The sequence below is a fragment of the Phodopus roborovskii genome, unplaced genomic scaffold, assembly GCF_943737965.1.
Source record: "Phodopus roborovskii unplaced genomic scaffold, PHOROB, whole genome shotgun sequence".
Classification (NCBI taxonomy): Eukaryota; Metazoa; Chordata; class Mammalia; order Rodentia; family Cricetidae; genus Phodopus; species Phodopus roborovskii.
The window spans coordinates 53,067,097-53,085,918 of NW_026126480.1; the positions used below are offsets into that span (position 1 = coordinate 53,067,097).

The window sequence follows — 18,822 nt, forward strand, 5'->3', positions numbered from 1 at the left end:
GAGTCAGTCAAGATGGGCATCCTCAGAAAACAGAGGTGCGTCACAGGTCTGACCTGACTTGGTGTGAGAAGGACCCTCATATAAGAACACCAGGGGTCACAGGTCAGTGCTCTTCAGTGTGGAGGGACAGGGCCACAGAGCTGTCATAGTTGCACTGAAGTAGAAGTGTGCCTTCGATCATGAAAACCAACCCAGCAGCCAGCCTTCCAGTGTGTGTGCATCCATGGAAGACCCATTCAGGAGTGAGAAGAACCACAGAGCTTGGCTGGGACTACAAACTGGGAAGCTGAATCCACACAGCAGCCTGAGTGGGGAACTTAGTGGACAAAGGGGATGTAGCAAGAGACAAGGCCAGCTCAGAGGCAGCAGAACCTGTGTCATTCCCTTGTGACTGTCACCCTATAGCAAGCTTCCCGTTCCCCAACAGACAACAGACACCCTGGCTTCCCCCCACCCACACACACACAGGGTTTCTCTGTGTAACAGTCCTGGCTGTCCTGGAACTCACTCTGTAGACCAGGCTGGCCTTGAACTCACAGAAATCTGCCTCCGCCTGCCTCTGCCTCCTGAGTGCTGGGATTAAAGGTGTGCACCACCACTGCCAGGCTTCACCCTGGCCTTTATGAGGCTGTGTGTAGTACAGGCACACTCCCTGTGCAAGCACATGTGGAAGGCTCAGGTAGACCACAGGATGTCTTCCTCGGTTGCCCACCACCTTAGTCATTTTTGAGACAGGGTCTCTCACTGAAGCTGAAGTTTGCTGTTTTGATGAGACTGGCTAGCCAGTGAGGCCTGGGATCCACCTGACTCCACCCCAGCAGAGGGTAACAGACATGTGACCATGTTCGCCTTTCATGTGCAGTCTCAGGATAGGAACACTTTACTCACTGAGCCTTCTACCCAGCCTCCTCCCGAGGCTCTTGATGGACTCTGGCCTGAAGCTTGGGAAGGCCCCAAGTCTGTAGCAAGGATGTCTGAGAAGATAAAACACCTAGGGCCCACTTCTCAGACACCCAACACCATGGTGACCTGCATTGCCAGGCGCTGGGGGAAAGCCTAGAAGACGTCTGACATGGTTCTAGGTTCTGTGGCCAACAAAAGAGGCCTGCTGGGACTGGGAATCACAGAGGATGACTGGGTCTGGGCTCTGTTTGGTCTTGTGGGCATGCAAGCTTCTGGAACCCTTGAGGGAACAAGGCCAAGGGTCCATGCACATCTCGTCTGACCAGAGGAAGCCACAGGCTACTGGCTGTGTGGGGTGGGTTCCACCCTAGCAAACAGATACAACACAATAGGCAGTTGTGGGGTAATAGCTTCTTTATGGGCAGCAGGGGCCTCAGGACTGGGCCAAGTGGCCGGGTCACCGGTACAGGTAGTCAGCTTGAATGTTGGCAGAGATCTCAGCCTCCCATTTGTCCCCATTGTTGAGCAGCTTCTCCTTGTTGTACAGCAACTCCTCATGTGTCTCGGTGGAGAACTCAAAGTTGGGGCCCTGCAAGAGGGTGGACAGTCAGCAAGGCAATGCCCTCCCAGGAGCCTCTGTGCTAGCCACCTCACCCAGACCCACTTACTTCCACAATGGCATCAACAGGGCAAGCCTCCTGGCAGAAACCGCAGTAGATACACTTGGTCATGTCGATGTCATAGCGTGTAGTCCGGCGGCTGCCATCGGCTCTTGGCTCAGCTTCAATGGTGATGGCCTGAGGGAGTGGCCACAGGTCACTGTCATACTGGCAAACACCTGTTGGCCCTGGGTCTGCCCCTCACATCCTCAACCTGCCATAGGGGCCACCTTTCACATGGCCCCATTAGTCTCTGCCAGGTTTTTGCTTGCCCGGGTGACCCTCCTGTCTCACACGGAAAAGGCTATGATCTGCTTTGCTCCTTGAAAACCTAAGCTTAGGCAGCGGTGGTGTACAACTTTAGTCCCAGCACTTGGGAAGCAGAGGCAAGTGAGTTCGAGGCCAATTTGGTCTACAAAGAAAGTTCCAGGACAGTCAAGAGAAACCCTGGTTCAAAAAACCAAAACAACAACAAAAAGGAAACTGGTGGCCCTAAGATGTCCCCTGAGATAGTAAATGCCCAATTACTGTCATGCTGATGGATCTCAATCTGCTGGAGAAAATTAAGACTCAGAGAGGTCAAGCCAGGCGTCAGTGGCACACGCCTTTAATCCCAGCACTCAGGAGGCAGAGGCGGGTGGATCTCAGTGAGTTCGAGGCCAGCCTGGTCTACAGAGCAAGTTCAGAGGACAGCCTCCAACACTACACAGAGAAACCCTGTCTCGAAAAAACAAAACAAAAACTCAAGAAAGGTAAAAGGATGTCCTCACAGTAATGAGGGACATACACCAAATGTGAAGGTATACCTTTAACTGTTGGTTTCTGGGGATAGCTGTATGCCAGCCAAGAGTAAAAAGGGAGAGCCTCAAACCCACAGGCCTGGAGAACTGTTAAGGAACTTGACACTCCCTAGTGGCATGCTCACTACCCACAGTGACTCCTCAGGAGGCCCATCTTTTTGTGTTTATAGTAATGGGAATAAAATCTCACCCTGGCTACTGTTGCAGTTACAGGACAGATATGAGGAATGACCATGCCTGTCACCACTGCTGCTGTTAGGGAACTCCCAGGGGCATACCCAGAAGCTGGAGCTAGGAACGGCAGGTCTTAAGGCTGCACCTGCTGGGGCTCCTGCTGGTTATACTAAAGCCACCTCTGTACCTTTCTGTTTCTACAAACAGCCCCAGCTTCAGATGGTCCACACAGCACCAATGAGCACAAAGGCCAGGGCCCCGAGGAGCCTTGGCTGCATGTCCTTGGCTCAAAGCCAAGATGGGCATACAGACAGGACTGCCTGACACCACCCCATGGCTCCTGAGCCCAAATATTACACGATATACTGACTCCTAGGGTATGATATGGGTAAGCCACAGGGCGTGCTTGAGATGGAGGCCACCACTGGCTTCCTAACTCAGCACCTACACATCAAGGACTCATTGTCCCACTCACCCAATCAGGGTTGACTTTTGTCATGTTTTGTCAGCGCATGCGTTTATCTTAGTTTTCCAAGGCAGAAGCAAGCAGATCTCCGTGAGTTCAAGGCCAGCCTAGTCTACAAAGGCCAGCTAGGGCTAGTTAGTGAGACTGTCTCAAAAGGAAAAGAGAAAGGGACTTTCCCAGGGATGTGAATCAAGGTAGGGTCAGATTCAGAGCTTACCTGTGCAGGACAGACAGCCTCACAGAGTTTGCAGGCGATGCAGCGTTCTTCCCCAGATGGGTAGCGGCGCAATGCATGTTCTCCACGGAAGCGTGGACTCAGTGGTCCCTTCTCAAATGGGTAGTTGATGGTGGCAGGCTCCCGAAAGAGGTAGCTCAGGGTCATGCCCAGTCCTGTGAGTAGCACAAAGCTGGCTAAGGGCTTCTCTCCTCCCCAGCACATCCATGTCTGACTCCCACCTCTCCCCACAGGCACCTACCTCGGAATAGTTCTGTCCACATCAGAGTCCGAGCTGCATGGTCAGTCGCGGACTTCATGTCCATCTCAAACTCCTGTACATTCACATACTCTGTGGAAGTCATGACAGGAGGCTAAGGAATCTGGCTCTGGAAGATGAGGCTCAACTCTCAGCCCTAGGTACAGCAGGCAGGCGGTGGGCTCTTAGTGAGGGAAGTCAGTCTGCAGCCCTGGGAAGCTTTGCCAGTCCTCTTTCTGCCCAGTTAACCCAAAGATCCCCTAAATAAAGCCTTTCAAGTTCAGGATATAAGGCTCGTGGGTCTCCCTAGTGGGTCTAGCATCTCCTCTCCAGCACACGCCTCCCTCCCCAAACGCCACCACTATGCCTAAGAGTCACATTCTCTCTTGGTCACACCTTCATTTTCACAGTGGAAACTAAAGCTCAAAGAGAGTCTCTGGCAAGGCAGTTTCCCTGGCTTCAGGTCTGACCGTGATGAGGAAAGCTCAAGTCAGAAGACACCATCTGGTACTCACTGTAGGTTGCTGCCACTGCACTGCTATGGAGGCTTCGGCCACTGAGATGTCCTGCAAGAAGGGTGACACTCTGCTTCTGTGACTTCATACCAGAAAGCTTGTCCCCCAACCCCAGGAAAGGCTCCCTGGTCGTACCTGTGTGCATGGCCTGGGCCCAGGCCCGCGGCAGCATCAATGAGGTCAGACGATACATCTGCAGTGGAGCATGGAAAGGAAGGGAGGTGAAGGGTCAAATCTGGCCTCCTCGAGACCCACTCACACCCCAACCCAGGTGAGACCAGCACCCCAATCCTCAAGCTGACCTCACTCTGCTGAGACTCACCTGGCACCCCACATTCCTTCTAAGCTCCTAAGAAGCTCATTTAAACCACCCCCCCTTTCTACTTCTCAGCTGTAATTCACACCAAATTCACACCATGACCACCATCCCCGGTGTTCTGAGTTAACCCTGAGCTAGGCTTCATGCCAGATGTCAAAAGCTGTCATCCTGACATGTTAAGTGACTGCCCCAAAGTTAGTGGCACTGGAACCAGGACAGCAATCCAGAAGTCACCTGCAGAAAAACCTAAATGGTTTAAATAAACTCAGGGTCAAGTCTCCCCCCTCAATCCAAGGACCTGCTGGAACTCTCCCCAGCTTGCCGAGTGACCTTGGGCAAGTGATGTCCCCTGGCTTCAGACTTCTTGCCCTTCGATATAGGCGGGGGAGGGAGGGAGGCAAAAACTAGGGATATATGCAACCGAGGTGATGTTGGTCGAGAACCTAGCACTTTGGCACTTTACCAACGCTCCAAAGAGCCCCTCCCGTGACCTTTGACCTCTAACGGGTCAGCCAATCCTCGACCCGTGACCCCAGGCAATCTTGGAGCCCAACCTACCACTTTCTCTCAGACCTTCCCCTTCACCTCTGACCCTACGGTCTCAGGACGCATCCGGCAAGGCAGCGCATGCGCCTGAAGGTGCGGGCCTCCTAACCCTGCAGCCCGCAGAGGGACGCAGAGGCCACGGGTACCGAGCCGACCCGCCCGCCGGATCCCACACTTCACGGAGTGAGCGGTGACACCACGTTCGACCCCGTCGTCACACCACACAGGCCCTGTGTTCGCCGTTTTGCCCTGGACACCCACCTTGAAGCGCGCCGGCTCCTTCCCTGGCGCAGGTGCGGTTCAGCCAGGGGGCGGAGCTTAACTTCAGGATGCTACCATTGGGCGGGCTGCTCACGCCTTTATTTTTTTTTTCTGGTTTCCTTTCCTACTGTGGGCTGATTGGCCTGTGGTACGACTGTGGGAGGCGGGACCAGAACTAAGTTTTCTCTGATTGGCTGATGAAAACAGGCGCTTGAAGTTTTGTAGGGAGCAGCCATATTGTATTGGAGAGGTTAGTACGCGAGACTTCTGAGCGGCTGAAGGCGGGACTTCCTGGGTGTGGTTTGGGACTGGCATGGTTCCCGGTGGGCGGGGCATGGCGGTGTGGCTCATTTGAATACTGCGGCCGTTTAGACTGCAGGTCTAAGCGCTTTAGCCACAAGGTTTCTTCTGGTCCTGCTAACAACCGCGGATAGCAGGACTTTTCCATAAGTCAGACCCTGTGACTAGAGAGAGCCATGAGGCAATCTGCATGTCTTGTTTGGAGTGGTCAGGGAAGACTTCCTTTAGGAGGCGGTGCCTAAGCTGGATGAATCTGGCAGGTCAGGAAGGACATGTTGACTTGGTCAAACACTGCTCCGTGAGAGGAGGCGGGATGTCAAAATTCTGAGTTTTAGCAGTTGGTGGCTGGAAGCTCTATCCCATGGAGCATAGGGCTGAGACTGGTAGAATGTTTACCCCTGAGTAGAATGTGCAGAACTGAGGGGAGAGGAGAGGAGTCGCTGAGGGAGGGATCTTAACCTTAACATGCAGGCGACCTCTCACTCCAAAGAGACAAGACACCTGTAGCTCGGGGTCAGCCCTCCTATTTTAATATTCCCAGCGACCACAGGCTGTTAATTCATCCACATTGTTCAGATAGGAAACTGAGGCTGATACCACAGCTTACCTACAACAACATCCAAAGAAGAGCCTGTTTCTCCCTGATTCCATGGCTAGCACTGGGGGAGATAGGTCACAGTGCCTCTTCTCACATTCCCACCCTAAGCCTATACCAGCCAGAACAGTCAAAGGCCCCAAAAGGGAAGCCCCAGGAGGAGGGCTGAGCAAACTGCTCTGTGGCCTGGGCCCTAGCAGGCCACTCCCCCAGTATCTGTGTCCCAGGGAGGGCTCCTCGGTCTCCAGTAACCCTCACAGCAGCGTGCAGCTGCAACTTCTCTCCTCCATGGCCACCAGGAGCACCCTGAGATTTCTCCTGGAGTAAGGCGGGTAACGGAGGTCATTGATCTTCTCCATCCCCGGGCTGCGCAGGAGACAGGCACGCTGGTTGGAAAAGGTTTCAAAGGAGAACTTGCCGTGGTACCTGCCCATCCCACTCGATCCTGTGGACAGCATGGAACATGGGATTTTAGGTCGTTAATGGCCAGATGAGGGGACATCACATAGACTTTAACAGGTGGGCTCTCTGAGCCTTTCTTTTCCCATCTGTCCATTGGGTTAGTCTTAAGACATTATGGATAGAAGGCTGATCCCTGACCCTGCCCCCAATCCAGTATGCCAGGTTTTGGTGTGGGACAGGCAAACTGAGGTCAAGGGTATGAATTCTCCAGCCAGGATGCCCAAAGTTGAATCCCAGCCCTGACCTACATAGGTATATCACTTTGGGCAAATGACTGCCTCAGGCTCCCCCCCATGGCAGTGGCACCCTCCTCTTAGGCTGTGGTAGACATCTTCAAACCTGTGTGGTTCCCTGTGTCTGGGAAGGGAGAAGGACAGCCCAGAGAGTGCAGGGGGCATGGCCCAGATGGAGTTGGGAGTAAGGAAGCTGTCTTGATGGAAGGAGTGTAGAATCAGCCAGATAGAGTGTGGGTGGAAAAGAGGGTGGGGGCTCAGGCTTGGGAACAACTTAGCCTTGAAGGTGGGTAACAAGTCAGGACCAAGCTCAGTAACAGCCACAGCACACTAAGAGAGGGGGGCTGGAATAGGACTCCAGCGCAAGACCAGGACTGGCCAGACCATGCTGTCACTCCAACACTGAGTGTGACCAGGTAGAAGGAACGGGACGCTTTCAGTGAGGAAGCAGGTTCAAAGAAGTGGCTGCCTGAGTCACATGCCTGTGGGGCTTACTTGCTGGGATGCAGCTGTGAAGTTTGCAGTTGTGTGTGTGTGTGGGGGGGGCATCTCTACATCCTAGGCCTTCTAGAAGCAGAGATGCCCAGAGCTGGGTTCTCAGGGACCTGGGAAAGCTGAAGGAGCATCATCTGGCCCTGCTGTGATATTGAAGGCACCAGGACTCTGTGTGAATAGGTGACTGGGGAAAAGTCAGGGAGCTCAGTGGCTGGAGGCAACTAGTGTCTTTTTTACAAAACCCACCAAAATTATCTCTCTGTGGGTTCTCACCCACATGTTTAAGTGCAAGCACACCTGGAAGGTACCACCACAGACTGTAGAGTGTGGGACGTAGGCTAGTGTCCCCACAGACTGTAGGGGGGATGGAGACAGGCTAGAGGGATAGTCATGTCTACTGCCCTGAAAGTGGGCTGCATGTTCTGCAGTTAGTGTGTTGAGCACAGATTGGGGATGCAGCCGTGGATCAGCCCAGGAGCGCAGAGCTCTGCTGCCACCTACCCACTCCTCCAAAAGGAAGGCTGGACAGGGTCATGTGCATGAAGCCATCGTTCCCGCAGAAGCCCCCACTGCTGGTCCGGGCCAGGACCTGTTTAATCACCTGGGAGAGAAAGAGGGACTTGTAAAGCACTTCTGGTTGTTCTTTGTTTCAGTAAGGGCCTGAGGTCCAACTCATAGACTTTACCCTAGGGACATGCTCTCTGTGTGTCAGCCTGTGTGTGACCCTGGCAGAGTGACACAAACCCAAGGAGAAGCCATGAGACCTGGCATCACCTAAGGGAAGGCAGAGTGGGGACATGAGGTGGCTGCTGAGTCTTGTGGTGACAGTTTTCAGAGAGTAAGGAGAGAGAAGTAAGGAGCTTTGGGGGATGAGTTTGGGCTGCTAAGCTAGGTTTGGACTCAGCAGCCTGAGATTGGCCTTGCCTGACAGCCTGAAGGGTTTTCTTGCAGCCTGCAGGTCTGAGAAGGGTGGAGGGAAATGAGATGGGGTGGTCTTACTTCATTTAATGCTATTGGGTGATAAAAGCTCCAAATTGGACATTGTCTGGTGTAGTAGATCCCACCAGGGTGCATCATTGCCTCAGCCTGAGGCTGCCAAGAACAATGGTTACAGCAGAGGAGGAGCAGCTGGAAGATAGCCTGGCATAGGACCAGTGCTGGGCTCAGGAGACTTGAAGGGCAGTTGACCTCACTGACAACTGGGCTGTGTGGAGTGTTTTTTGTTTTGTTTTGTTTTGTTTTGTTTTTCAAGACACTGTTTCTCTGTTTATTCCAGGGTGTTCTGGAACTCCCTCTGTAGACCAGGTCAGCCTTGAACTTAGAGATCCACCTGCCTCTGTCTCTGCCTGTTGAGTGCTGGGATTGAAGGTGTCATGTGGTGTTTTCTAAAGGTTCCATAGAGGAATGGCTGGATTCAAAGGTGAGTCTGAGATGGTCCCAGCAGAGCCCTCACTCATGTAGATCAAGGGAGGAAGTTGTCACAGAGCAGGTCCAGGACAGAATGGTGGCTTGGGTAGTTGAAACACACAGTGTCAGGTATGGTAGTGTTGCCCGTGACTGGACCAGGGGAGGTAGTCGGGCCACGAGTTCAAGGAAAACCTCAGCTACATAGTGAGTTGGATGCTGCCTACACTGAGACCCTGTCTCATAAACAGGGCTGATGAGATGCCTCAGTGAGTGAAGGTGCTTGCTGCCAAGCCTGACAAGCTGACTTTGATCCCTGAAATGCACATGGTAGGAGAGAGCCGACTCCCTCACGTTGTCAACAGACTGACACACAAATGCCATGACATGCACACCGGAAGACACACACAATAAACAGATGTTAAAAGAAAAATGCTTTTAAAACTGAGGCCATGGACATGGTTCAGTGGGTGAAGGCACTTGTTACCAAGCCTGATGACCTAAGATTGAGTCCCAGGACCCACAAGGTGAAAGGAGAGAACCAACTTTTGCAAGTTGTCCTCTGACCTCTTCATATACACACAGATACATAAGAATGTAATAAGAATTGTGAAGTCAAAACCATCCATAAGAGTTGTTCTAATTGAATAAGTGGCTCAGGAGACAATCTTTCCTCTGGATCTAGAACATCTCTTCTCTGCAGTAATGTGGTAGCTACCCTCCATAGAGAGGGCTCTAGTACACTGCCTCCCTTTAGGGCCAGCACGGAGGCTCACTCAGATACTCAAGACAGGATAGAACAGCTCTCAGCAGAGCGTTCTAACAGACACAAGTGACCTTTAACTTTCTGGATGCATGGGCTCCGGGGTCTCTAGAAATCCCATTCTCTGTTATGGAGTAGTGAGGAACAAAGAAAATGAGGGACATTGCAGAGATCTGAACTCCAGGCTGAGACCAAGATGATGCATGGTGAGATCGGGAGTATAGACAGCATGGCTGGAGGGGCAGTTATGGTGACGCCTGCTGAACTTTCCTGGTTCTGGCATGGTCAGGGTCCTTCATGGGGAAGTTGGTTGTGGTGTGCACAGAAAGTCTACTGCCTTTGTAGCTTTTTGTATATTTAAAGTTATTCTAGAATAAAAAGTGTGTTTAAAAATTATGATAGCTGGATATGTACTTATTTGGTAGTTTTTTAAAGTGTTACATTTTGCTTAGTGTGTGTTTATGTGTTCTAGTCTCAGCTCATGTGAAAATTTTGTGGGAGGAAAACTTGTGGGAGTCTGGTCTTTACTGGCTGAGCTGTGTCACCAATCCCCTTACTTGGTCAATTTGTTGTTTGTATGAATCTTTAAAGATTTTGTTTTGTTTTGTTTTGTTTTTTTCCAAAACAGTGTTTCTCTGCGTAACAGCCCTGGCTGTCCTGGAACTAGCTCTGTAGACCAGGCTGGCCATGAACTCACAGAGATCCTCCTGCCTCTGCCTCCTGAGTGCTAGGATTCAAGGTGTGTTCCGTTCCACCACTGCCCAGTAAGATTTATTTATTTTATGTGTTTTACCTGCATGCATATATGTGTACCACATTGTGCTTGGTGCTTGAGGAAATCAGAAGAGGGCATCTGATCCCCTGGAATTGGAGTTATGTATCCTTGTGAACCAGCAGGTGGTGCTGGGAACCAAACCTGGGTCTCCTGCAAGAGCACCAAGTGCTCTTAACCACTGAGCCATCTCTCCAACCCAATTTGGTGGGTTTTGTCTAGTGTGCAGGAAGCATTGGGTTTGATTCCGAGGTCAACTATAACCAGGTGTAAATGCACACATTTATAATCCTAACACTCAGGAGGTGGAGTCAGGAAGATCAGGTTCAATCCTGGACTACATAGTTTGAGTCTAGCCTAAGCTACACAAGATCCCCATCTTAAAAAATTGTTTGACCAGATGTGATGTCATCCAAGAGAGTTTGGTCCAGGTAGGGTTTGACTTCTGGGAGGGAGAGAAGGGGCAAAGCCAAGAGGTCACTATACCTAAGAGGCCCCTCCCACAGCCCACTATTGGTACTCCATCCCACCTGACTGCTCTTAGAGAAGGCATACAGCGCAAGTGGCTTCTCCCGCTGGTTGATGAAATCGATGGCCTCATCCAGGTTCTTCACAGTCAACACAGGCAGGATGGGTCCAAAGATCTCCTCCTGCATCACAGGCTCTGTCTCTTGCACGTCCACTAACACTGTGGGTGCTGCAACACAATGGGCATCTCAGCCTCGCCCAGAGGCAAGACCTCTTCCACACAGGGTAGTCCCAGGGCGGGATTTCCTAGGACCTCAGGCTTGGGGTCTGGAGTCTCACAGGGCAGCAAAAGCTAGAACAATGTTGAAGTCATACTCTGAACCTCTAGAGTGCAGTCATAGTTCAGTGGGTCCTGAATTTGAGGAGTCACAGGCTCAGAGTCACAGTGATGGGGTGCTATGGAACTGGGCACCCAGAGCTGTGTACTCAGGCCAGCCTCCAGAGGTAGAGCAGAGAATTCAGACAGGTCAAGACTTGCAGTCTAGTGTGGAAAGATCTCAGCCCAGGTTGGGAAGAGGGAGACTCACCAATATAGAGGTCGCTCTCATCACTCTGGCCACCAATGGCCACGCGGCCACAGCCCAGCAATCCCTGCAGCCTCTTGAAATGTTTCTGGTTGATGATTCTGCCCAGGTTAGGGGAGGTCTGAGGGTTGTCTCCATAGAAACGTGTGATGGCATTCTGCAGGGCGGGAACCAGTCGCTCCTGCATCTCCTGGCTACACAGGATGTAATCGGGGGCCACGCAGGTCTGGCCAGCATTGAAGTAGCGGAACCAGGCCATACGGTTGGCCACGATTTGTGCATCACAGTTGTCATCCACGTAGCAGGGGTTCTTACCCCCCAGCTCCAGGGTGATGGGTGTCAGGTGTTTGGCAGCAGCGGCCATCACGATCTTGCCTACATAAGCGTTCCCTGGGTACATGGAAAGGGCCTAGAATGACTCATTAGGCAATTGGCTAAGAGGGTGGCTTCACCTGTGTCCCTGCCTAGAGGCTCCAAAGGATGAATTTATTCTGCACTCCTAGCAGTGAGTCAAACTCCATAACCCCCTCCCATGTGGACCCCCTCAGCTCCTACTTGTATCCACTTCTGTCCCTGGCCCACCTTGCAGCTTATTCTCCAACCTGCCAAAGCACTAGCCACCTCTCCATCTCCTACAACCTCTGATGTCCTCTAAGGCCGTAGCCCAGTTCAGCTGATGAATGCTCAGTCCCTCCTCTCTGTCTTACATATCCCTTCCCAGATTTACTGATCTACAGGCTTTTCCCAAACTTCCCCCCTTCTTCTGCCCCCATCTGTGCATCCTCCAGGCTGCCCCAGCCCTTGCCTGCCACACCATAATTCTTCTAACCCTTGTTTACTCTCTGCTCTCCTCAGTTCAAACACCACAGAGGCACCTTGGCAACAGAGACACTTGCCTGTGATCTCAGTGCTAAGAAAGCTGAGGTGGAAGATTACCTCAAGTTCAATGGCAGCCTGGGCTACATACTGTATACTGTGAGAGCCTGTCTCAAACAGTGGCTGATCCAGCTGTGGTGGTGCACTCAGGAGATAGAGGCAAAAAGTGTCAGGAGTTGAAGGTCACTCTCAACTTCATAGTGAGTTTGAAGCCAGCCTGGGTTACATGACATCTTGTTTGGAAAAAAAAAACAAGAGAAGCCCAAGCAAGAGCAACAGCCCAAGGGCTCAGTGGTAGAGCACTTGCTTGCCTGGCACTTCAAACACAGATAAAAGACTTCAGAATCCCAGCAATCAGGAAGCAGAGACAGGCAGATCTCTGTACATTTGAGGCCAGTCTGGTCTACAGAGAGAATTCTAGGACAGTCAGGGCTACACAGAGAAACCCTGACTCAAAAAAACAAAACAAAACAAAAATTAATTAATTAATAATCCAGAACATACAGCCTCTGACATACAGTCTGTGTTCTCAACAAAGATGCACTGGTTTCTGGAGGAAGGGCTGATGAGCACTTCTTTAGGACCATATACTGTGGTAGTGGACTTTGTCTTCTGTGCAGACCTGTGCTTTGGATGGCCTCAGCTTTACAGATAAGAACAGGCTGGGTTAGTCATGGGCCTTGCAGTGAAATCTGGGTCCAGTCTGTTGGGGCCTGGCTTGAAAGCTGGCCTTAGATTTTGCTTTGCCTCTGCATGTGGCCTTGAGAACCTAACATAAGGACAACTAGGACTGAGGGTATAGAGATGACTTTGACAGCACTCCTCTGCCTCCTGCCTTGCCTACTATGTGTGAATCTGTACCAACCGAGACCAATCTACCTTTGCTTCAGCAGCCTTCCCTGTCCTCTGCTGAGCTTTTTGTTTGTTTGTTTGTTTTTGTTTTGTTTTGAGACAGGGTTTCTCTGTATTGCTTTGGAGCCTGTCCTGGAACTTGCTCTATAGACCAGGCTGGCTTCTAACTCACAGAGATCTGCCTGCCTCTGCCTCCCGAGTGCTGGGATTAAAGGCGTGGGCCACCGAGGCCCAGCTCTTAACTGGGCTTTTCCTGGGCTTGAGGCAAGGTTTAGAGGAAGGTCCAAAGCCCACTTCCCTGCTCTACCACCTGCAAGTCAGAAACTAGCCTGCTTAGGAAGCACTGCCCACTACTGATGGGAGGTGTCATTCTGTAAATATGTTTCTCTTATTGATTAATGAATAAAGCACTGTTGGCCAATAGAAAGCAAGATAGGTGGGACTAGGAGACAAGGAGGATGCAGGAAGTAGTAGGGAGGAGTTTCAAGATGTAGGATCAACAGGGTAGAATTCTGGGCCCTCTCTCTAGTAAGATAAGACCACGTGGAAATACTTAGATTAATAGAAATGGGTTAATATTTAAGACAGAGCTAGCCAAGAAGTAATGTTAGTAACAGGCCAACAGCATTATTTTTAATATAGCATCTCGGTGTGTTATTTGGGGCTGGCATGGCTCTGGGACCAGGCTGGTGGGCAGAAAAACTGCTTGTAACATACTACCTCCTCCACCTTTTTTATCTTCTAGAAATTTCATTCTGGGCCCTTGAAGCAGACATCTGGTCTGAGACATGCTAGCATAATGGCAGGTGACTTCTGGAAGGTAGTCTCACTAAGAGCTTGGGTGCAAATCCTATCCTAGCCATCTGGGCAATTCTGGGTCAGGTACTGCTGCCATTCAGCACCCTGAAGCAGCCTCTCACCGGTCAGGCCTGAAGGAGGTCACAGGACTGCTGTCAGGGTCTGGTGCAATGGGAGTTTGGCATGGGCTGACTTTTGACTCAGGGTTGAGGTTGGGGAGATGGTTGGTAGCTGTGGACATGGAAGTCTGTCTTCCCTAAGGGTCTGGAGGCTGGAGCCACCCCTGAACCTTACCTGTGAAGAAGATATAGTCGAACCTGTGTTCCAGCAGCTGCCCAGTCTCCTGAGGCCCACCCAGCACCACAGCAAAGCAGCTCTGTGGAGAAAGACAAAGGTCCTCAGACCCAGCTTCTGTGTCCAGGTGGTTCAGCCTGCCCACCTTGCTTCACCCAGACCTGGATGATCCTTCCTGAGGATTGAACACTGTAGACCTAGAGCAAGAATGATGCTAGGGCCAGCTATGGTACCCAGGGGACAGACTGCCCTGGCTAAATCCTAGAAGGGAAACTGAGGGTGAGGCACAGTGATGTACCAAGGCCATGCAACTCAGAAGAGGTGCCCCTAGCCAATTAGAAACTCATTCCTGTAAGTTATCTCTCAGGAAGCTGAGGCAGGAGGATCAGTACGAGTTTGAGGCTAGCCTTGGCTACACAGTGAGGCCCTGTCAAAAAAGTGGAAGAGACGAAGACTAGAGAGATGGCTCGGTAGGTAAAGTGCTTGCTGTGCCAGCATGAGGACCTGAGTGTGACCCTGAGTCCCCACTGAAACGCTGGGTGTGATGGCAGGCACCTGTAATTCCAGCTCTGGGCCAGTGGAGAAAGACAGGTCCCAGGAACTCACTGGTTGACTAGTCTATCAAAGTCTCTAGTCCCAGGAACCGGTGAGAGACCCTGTGTCAAAGTACAGGGTGAACTGGGAGTGGTGGCATGTATCTTTAATCCCAGCACTTGGGGGGCAGAGGCAGGTGGATCTCTGTGAGTTCAAACCCAGCCTGGTCTACAGAGTGAGTTCTAGGACAGGCTTCAAAGCTACAGAGAAATCCTGTCTCAAAAAACCAACAACCCAACAATAACAACAACAACAAAAAACACAGGGGGAACATTTTAAGAAACACAGAAGTTGAGCTCTGGCCCCTGCATACACATACACACAAACTAACCCCCTCAAACAGACTCCCATACATTGAAGGCACTCCTGAGATTGGACTGTGTCCCCTGCCTTCCCCCCACAAGGAGCTGCCCAGCCTCAGGCCTGGACTACCCCTGATTACCTGGTCCAGATAGCGGGGCAACACCTCAGCCAGGATCTTCTCAATGGCCTTGCTGGTTTCTGAAGGCTTGAGTACCACACAGTTCCCTGCAGTCAGCACAGAGGGAATGCTAGGAGAGGGTAGCCATGCAGGGTATGTCCTGGCCACACTAACTCCCAGATGAAGACTCAGTAGTGATGGATAGACCCTGGCCAGGGGCTGCCTGGGAGCAGGGTACCAGGCCCCCTGCCTTCCTTTCCTGCTTTCCTAAGTAGCCTTGTGCTCTCCAGTGAGTAGGGCTGTAGGAATGTGGAGGTCTCACCTGCAGCGATGGCCCCCACCAGTGGTACAAGTGTCAGGTTCAGGGGGTAATTCCAGGGAACAATGATGAGCACCAGGCCGAAGGGCTCCTTCCGGATGAAGGCTGAGTCCAGCTGTGTGGCCTGGGCCAAGGAAGAGCAGTGAGGCTCCAGGAGCCTCACTGGGAACAAACAGTTCCCAAAGCCCAACTGCCATCCTGACCCCTCCTCCTACTCACCAGATTCTTGGACACTTTCTCATCCTTCATCCAAGACCGCAGATTCCTGAGGGCCAGGTCCACCTCTGCCTGGCTGATGGCAATCTCAGATACTTCCGACTCAAAAGTTGACTACAGAAAGGAAGGAGGGTCAGGGCTGAATCCTGGGGAACTCCGAAACAGCAAACAGCTGGAATGTGGAGGAGGTACAGCTTCCTTCCCAAAGGACCTGCATCTCTTTATCCTTTCACTCATTCACTCATTCACTCATTCATTCATTTACCCACTCTAGGGAGCCCTGGGCACCTGGCGGCAGAATAGGGATCCTAGCAGATGCAAAGGGCCTGTGGCTGGCTGGGGCTTGCTCTGCTTCTGCTTAGCAGGGAGTACAGAGAGAGGGGGGCACAAAGCTCCTCAGTCAATGGTCTCATTTCCCACAGCCTAGGGGGACAGTACCGCGGCCCAGGGAGAAGTAAAAAGACAAACGTCAATGGCACCTGGGGCTGGGGATGTGACTCAGTCAGGAGAGAGCCTGCCTAGCATACACCCAACTCTGGGTTCCGTCTCCAGCAACACACCAACTGGGCATGATGACATACACCCAGCACTGAGGAGGCAGGAGCAGGAGGGTCAAGAGTTCAGGGTCGCTCTCTGCTTCATAATAAGCTTGAGATCCTGTCTCAAACAAAACACAAAAACTAAGACCATGCTGAGTTCTGCAAGCTCTGTGCTCTGCACCAAATTCTAGGAGGGACCCAGGCTTCAGAGTCAGGGATGCCAGAGCCACGCTGAACTGTGGCCACTGAAATGCAAGCTCCCTTGGCTAACAGCAGAAGATGGAGGGCCTGCAGAGGTGGTTTAGAGTGCCAGGAAGCGCATACTAGGGAAGATGCTGAGCAAAGCCAGGTGAGAGTTCTGTGGCACCCAACCCCACTGTGCTTCCTAGTGGCTGATCCTGGTTCAGGCAACTTTCAGCCACACACAGCTCACAGGAAGCCTGGCAGCTCCTAAGAACCCTATTGAATTTGTTTGCTTGTTGGTTAGGTTTTTTTGGGGGGTGACTAGAAATCAGTCTGCACACCATGGCACAGTGACCTCAGGAGAGCAGGGAACTTTGAATGAGGTTCTCCCTCAGGCCCTCCTTTTCCTGGATATGTGTCTCCGGGCAAGAAATTGCCTTCTCTGAGTGCTACTCTGGGGACAACTGGCTGTGGCTGTCCAGCAGGAGGAGTGCTAGGGATCAGACGAGAGATGGACCATAGCACCAGGCAGATGTCGCCTGCCAAGGGTGGAGACAGTGAGTGGTCTGACTGGATCAGGGGGAGGCACCAGCTTGAATTTTCTGGGCCGCTGCGTCCTTTGTAAGGTCCAGGTTTCTGGAGTCGGATGAAAACACAGAGGTGGAACCTGAGCTGAAGGGGGAAAGGTCAGGTCTCCTGGGTGCTGGGCTGGTAAGAAGCTGCAGGAGTCAGACTGGGGACTCGCTAGAGAACAGCAGCGGATAAAGAGAAGAGGAGCTCCCTGGGACAGTCCCTTGAACACCCCTCCCAGCACTGGGGGACCCTGTATAACTGCTGCTGGAATTGAGAAGGAACCCTAGAACCTTCAGGGTACAGAGGCTATGATGTCCACAGTGCCAAGAGAGACCCAAGTCCTCCAGGGCGTGGTCCACTTCCTCAGGCCTTTTTCTTCCATAGCTCTCTGTCTGTCATTCTCCAGCCACTCTGGCCTCTGCATTCCCTCAATTGCAGACACACCAAGCTCTCCTGCCTCAGGACCTTTGCATATGCTGCTGGGCCACTTCCTCCAGTTTCCATGCAGCTTTCCCCCCATACCCCAACTTCCTGCCTCTGTTCTAAGTCCCCCTTCTCAGAAAAACCATTGTTGATCCCCCACATACAAAACAACACCACCGACCGTCTGGACCCTGACTTAACCCTGAAATGTCTGCACCTCACATGTCGCCAGGCTGCAAAATTGGGTTTACTGTCATTGTCACCATGTCTTTCCCTGCAGAGGCCAGATCTGTAGAAGAAGGGACTTTGCTTTGCTCTCTGTGTGTCCCCAAAGCCTGTCCTGGTACCAGTACCAGGCACTTACCAAGTTTTCCATAAATAGCTGCACAGTAGTTGGGGGAAAGGGGGGCCCAGCAGTCAACTGTGGCTCATGAAAGGGCTTTCAACACCTCTTCCTTGAGCTGTGTCCCTTGTCCCAGCTGTACCACCCTTGCTGACCTGGGGGCACACACACACCTACCCCACTGTCCCTGCTCCATGCTACCTTGTGTAGGTCCTGGGCCAGGGCCTCTTGCAGCTGCTGTTTGTTGTCTCGAAGGAATCGGCCCAGGCCTTGCAGCTGGGCAGCCCGGAACTCAGCCGACCGAGTCCGCCCTGTGTTGAAGGCTTCCCGCAGCTGCCGCAATGTGTCCTCAAATGAGTCCATCCTGCAGGACAGTGCCCTGTGAATTGAGTGGCCGGGGCTTCTCCACCTTTGTGACACTCCCTATCCCCTGCCCACCACCAGTGTTTCACAGACTCTTCCCAGGGCCTCCCTTGGATAACTCCATTGGTGACAAGAGTGGCCTCTGAGACTCTGTCCTTATGGGACACAGCCAGACACAAAAGGCATGCCTCCTTCTCCAGCTGGATTACAGGAGGCTACAGGGCAGGGTATGGGCAAGGCTGGGCAGGCAAGCCGGGGCTCTGCTGCTTCAGTGAAGTTAGCTCTGACCCAAGGCCCTCCTGCTCTAGTGCTCACCCAGGGGCTACACTTCACCCTGCCTGGTCTGAGTAGAGTGGACAGGAATGGGATATAGTGAGTGCCACCACTGCAGCCACCACAGCTCAGGGGTACTGCACAAGAGGAGCCAGGCTGGCTGGTGGCCGCTCAGAGATCTGGGGTGACACTGGGCAGACCCTCAGCCCCTTTAGCACAAAGGGAAGTATGCTTGAGCTTCTCAGAGGCCCTCCTGCCCACCTCAGCCATGATGTCAGCTGGACCACAAGAGAAGGTGAGAGTGGGTGGGGATGATGGGCAGTCACCAGCTGGGACTGGCAGACAGGGAAGGGGCCTGGTATTCTCCTGGGGTCATGCCTGTTTACATGAGGCTCATCAGAGGAGCCCTGTGACGCACTTACTCCTTGGCCTGGTACCAAGGACTGACTGATTGGGGACCCTTTCCTCATTCCCTCTCTGGCTTCAGGCCTCAGTATAACTGAAGTTCATCCAGCTCCTTCATCCACTCTCACAGTGGCTCCTCTGCTCGGTTCTGTACTGAA

General features: G+C 52.3%; 2 protein-coding genes across 3 annotated transcripts; both read right to left on the reverse strand.

Moving 5' to 3' along the window:
- Positions 1-1,308: 1,308 nt before the first annotated feature.
- Positions 1,309-5,173, reverse strand: Ndufs8 (NADH:ubiquinone oxidoreductase core subunit S8). Of its 2 annotated transcripts, none has more exons than XM_051193528.1 (7): positions 5,117-5,173; positions 4,126-4,183; positions 3,991-4,041; positions 3,479-3,568; positions 3,220-3,392; positions 1,572-1,700; positions 1,309-1,492 (listed from the first exon to the last, which is right to left on the reverse strand). In XM_051193528.1, exons 2-7 carry the CDS (start codon positions 4,181-4,183, stop codon positions 1,361-1,363), a joined length of 633 nt encoding a protein of 210 aa, XP_051049485.1. In that variant the 5' UTR covers positions 5,117-5,173; the 3' UTR covers positions 1,309-1,360. The 2 variants fall into 2 exon arrangements, with proteins under 2 accessions (XP_051049485.1, XP_051049486.1); XM_051193529.1 differs by lacking the exon at positions 5,117-5,173 and adding an exon at positions 4,868-4,909.
- Positions 5,174-5,926: 753 nt separating this feature from the next.
- Aldh3b1 (aldehyde dehydrogenase 3 family member B1) lies at positions 5,927-17,994 on the reverse strand. Its single transcript, XM_051193530.1, has 9 exons — positions 17,825-17,994; positions 15,566-15,676; positions 15,350-15,470; positions 15,049-15,134; positions 14,013-14,094; positions 11,196-11,582; positions 10,671-10,837; positions 7,703-7,802; positions 5,927-6,456 (listed from the first exon to the last, which is right to left on the reverse strand). Exons 1-9 carry the CDS (start codon positions 17,984-17,986, stop codon positions 6,266-6,268), a joined length of 1,407 nt encoding a protein of 468 aa, XP_051049487.1. The 5' UTR covers positions 17,987-17,994; the 3' UTR covers positions 5,927-6,265.
- Between the last annotated feature and the right edge of the window lie 828 nt (positions 17,995-18,822).